At 44.9% G+C, this 3641-nt stretch overlaps 1 protein-coding gene across 1 annotated transcript; it reads left to right on the top strand.

The window, feature by feature from the left end:
• Positions 1–1515: 1515 nt before the first annotated feature.
• On the top strand, positions 1516–3415 carry LOC135536138 (tRNA endonuclease ANKZF1-like; the record flags this gene model as incomplete). Its single annotated transcript, XM_064962529.1, has 3 exons — positions 1516–1713; positions 1805–1875; positions 3106–3415. Coding segments are annotated over 3 exons (405 nt in total), but the record flags the coding sequence as incomplete, so codon positions are not given.
• Between the last annotated feature and the right edge of the window lie 226 nt (positions 3416–3641).

The following is a 3641-nucleotide window of genomic DNA, read 5'->3' as shown; positions in this document are numbered from 1 at the left end:
GTTTGTCTAGTTATGTACACCGTAGGCTGTTTGTCTAGTTATGTACCGTAGGCTCTGGTAGGCTGTTTGTCTAGTTATGGTAGGCTCTGGTAGGCTGTTTGTCTAGTTATGTACCGTAGGCTCTGGTAGGCTGTTTGTCTAGTTATGTACCGTAGGCTCTGGTAGGCTGTTTGTCTAGTTATGTACCGTAGGCTCTGGTAGGCTGTTTGTCTAGTTATGTACCGTAGGCTGTTTGTCTAGTTATGTACCGTAGGCTCTGGTAGGCTGTTTGTCTAGTTATGTACCGTAGGCTGTTTGTCTAGTTATGTACCGTAGGCTCTGGTAGGCTGTTTGTCTAGTTATGTACCGTAGGCTGTTTGTCTAGTTATGTACCGTAGGCTCTGGTAGGCTGTTTGTCTAGTTATGTACCGTAGGCTGTTTGTCTAGTTATGTACCGTAGGCTCTGGTAGGCTGTTTGTCTAGTTATGTACCGTAGGCTCTGGTAGGCTGTTTGTCTAGTTATGTACCGTAGGCTGTTTGTCTAGTTATGGACCGTAGGCTCTGGTAGGCTGTTTGTCTAGTTATGTACCGTAGGCTGTTTGTCTAGTTATGTACCGTAGGCTCTGGTAGGCTGTTTGTCTAGTTATGTACCGTAGGCTGTTTGTCTAGTTATGTACCGTAGGCTGTTTGTCTAGTTATGTACCGTAGGCTCTGGTAGGCTGTTTGTCTAGTTATGTACCGTAGGCTGTTTGTCTAGTTATGTACCATAGGCTCTGGTAGGCTGTTTGTCTAGTTATGTACCGTAGGCTCTGGTAGGCTGTTTGTCTAGTTATGTACCGTAGGCTCTGGTAGGCTGTTTGTCTAGTTATGTACCGTAGGCTGTTTGTCTAGTTATGTACCGTAGGCTCTGGTAGGCTGTTTGTCTAGTTATGTACCGTAGGCTGTTTGTCTAGTTATGTACCGTAGGCTCTGGTAGGCTGTTTGTCTAGTTATGTACCGTAGGCTGTTTGTCTAGTTATGTACCGTAGGCTCTGGTAGGCTGTTTGTCTAGTTATGTACCGTAGGCTCTGGTAGGCTGTTTGTCTAGTTATGTACCGTAGGCTGTTTGTCTAGTTATGGACCGTAGGCTCTGGTAGGCTGTTTGTCTAGTTATGTACCGTAGGCTCTGGTAGGCTGTTTGTCTAGTTATGGACCGTAGGCTCTGGTAGGCTGTCATATTCTGTCAAGCACTGTGGAACAACAACAAACAACCAGTCAATTGTACAACGACGTACAACACATAGACATTTTAAGGAGAGCGGACTTTGTGATAAAACTGTGAAGTGTAATCTTGTATGTTTGGGCCTAAACAGACAGTTAGCGTCCACTTCCTGTCAATCAAATGGAATAAATCAATGAGGATTCTGTTGTCTAGGAGTTAGCTGGACAGAGAAGTAACGTGGGCCATGTCACGTGATGACACATTTCAAGCACGCGAAAAACCGTTAATATAACTGTGATGTACGGCGACATGTTGAGCCCTTTGTGATACGGCAGGGACGTCTTAACGCTCTCCATCTCCCTAAGGTTCCTGGTCCGCTGACGGCCGAGTTGGAGTCCAAGAAGACGGACAAGAAAAGGGCTCAGAAAGCAGCCAAGAAAACCAGGGAGAAAGAACAGAAAGAACAGAGGAAGAAACTAGAGATGGAGGCTGAGGAGAAGAAAAGATTTGCCTCCTTAAGCGATCGAGAGAAGGTATGGAAACAGATTTTATTTTTTATGCGGTAGATGAATTGTTCAATTTGTTTCAAAACGAGCGACTTGACTGTCAAATCTCCCCCCGCAGAGAGCACAGGCTGCAGAGAAGAGGTTGGCAGAGCATCAGGCCTCGACAGGGGGAGACCTTTCAAACACCAGGTAACAGTACGAAGGCCTCAGTCATTAGTCAAACAACCTCTCCTTTTGACTCACTGAACACACAACGATGTTAGACAAATGAATACGACACGTTACTCAATAAATAGCAGAACAGTCGGTTTCTGTACTGTAGGCAAATGGTGTTCTGTATTGAGGCAACACATTTATTCATTCGTCTAGTGTCCTGTCCTGTCATATACAGTATCATCTAGGAGTCTGGTGTCCTGTCATATACAGTATCATCTAGGAGTCTGGTGTCCTGTCATATACAGTATCATCTAGGAGTCTGGTGTCCTGTCATATACAGTATCATCTAGGAGTCTGGTGTCCTGTCATATACAGTATCATCTAGGAGTCTGGTGTCCTGTCATATACAGTATCATCTAGGAGTCTAGTGTCCTGTCATATACAGTATCATCTAGGAGTCTGGTGTCCTGTCCTGTCATATACAGTATCATCTAGGAGTCTGGTGTCCTGTCATATACAGTATCATCTAGGAGTCTGGTGTCCTGTCATATACAGTATCATCTAGGAGTCTGGTGTCCTGTCATATACAGTATCATCTAGGAGTCTGGTGTCCTGTCATATACAGTATCATCTAGGAGTCTAGTGTCCTGTCATATACAGTATCATCTAGGAGTCTGGTGTCCTGTCATATACAGTATCATCTAGGAGTCTGGTGTCCTGTCATATACAGTATCATCTAGGAGTCTGGTGTCCTGTCATATACAGTATCATCTAGGAGTCTGGTGTCCTGTCCTGTCATATACAGTATCATCTAGGAGTCTAGTGTCCTGTCCTGTCATATACAGTATCATCTAGGTGTCTAGTGTCCTGTCATATACAGTATCATCTAGGAGTCTGGTGTCCTGTCATATACAGTATCATCTAGGAGTCTGGTGTCCTGTCATATACAGTATCATCTAGGAGTCTGGTGTCCTGTCCTGTCATATACAGTATCATCTAGGAGTCTGGTGTCCTGTCATATACAGTATCATCTAGGAGTCTGGTGTCCTGTCATATACAGTATCATCTAGGAGTCTAGTGTCCTGTCCTGTCATATACAGTATCATCTAGGAGTCTGGTGTCCTGTCATATACAGTATCATCTAGGAGTCTGGTGTCCTGTCATATACAGTATCATCTAGGAGTCTGGTGTCCTGTCATATACAGTATCATCTAGGAGTCTGGTGTTTTTCTAGCTAACTCCATGTTCTCTCCTCTCTACCAGGCGGTGTTGGCAGTGTGGGGAGTCCCTGGTGGGAAAGGTCCCGTTTCAATACCTAGACTTCAGCTTCTGCACCCCTCGCTGTGTCCAGGAGCACCGCAAGGCTAATGTGGCCAACAGAAGCAGGGCAGGAAACTGACTTTCATGTTGCTACCGCCACAACCCTACCATACTGTTGCCACTTCACTATAGAAGCCTCAGGCCTACGAATCTATTGGTTGGTGGGGACAGAGCACGCAGACCCAGAGACCTAACTGAACCAAGCCACAGACCTCAGTCAATCTGCATCTTGATGTTGCCCATCTGATAGGATTGAAATAGAATTAATAGAACATACGAATGGGGACTCCTGTTCTATTCATTATATTTCTATGCATTTAATCCCACCAAATAGGCCAAAATCCAGATGGATAACTTTAGATGAAAACTGGACCTGGTGCCTCCGAGACGAGCTTTGTTACGATTCAGTTTAACTCAGAAGATCTGCCTTGTTGCACCGTTGGAAATGTGAAAGGTCATTTTCCGATTTGAGCCTTGAA

This window comes from Oncorhynchus masou, unplaced genomic scaffold (assembly GCF_036934945.1).
Source record: "Oncorhynchus masou masou isolate Uvic2021 unplaced genomic scaffold, UVic_Omas_1.1 unplaced_scaffold_5613, whole genome shotgun sequence".
Classification (NCBI taxonomy): domain Eukaryota; kingdom Metazoa; phylum Chordata; class Actinopteri; order Salmoniformes; family Salmonidae; genus Oncorhynchus; species Oncorhynchus masou.
This window is presented reverse-complemented; position numbering and strand designations above follow the sequence as displayed.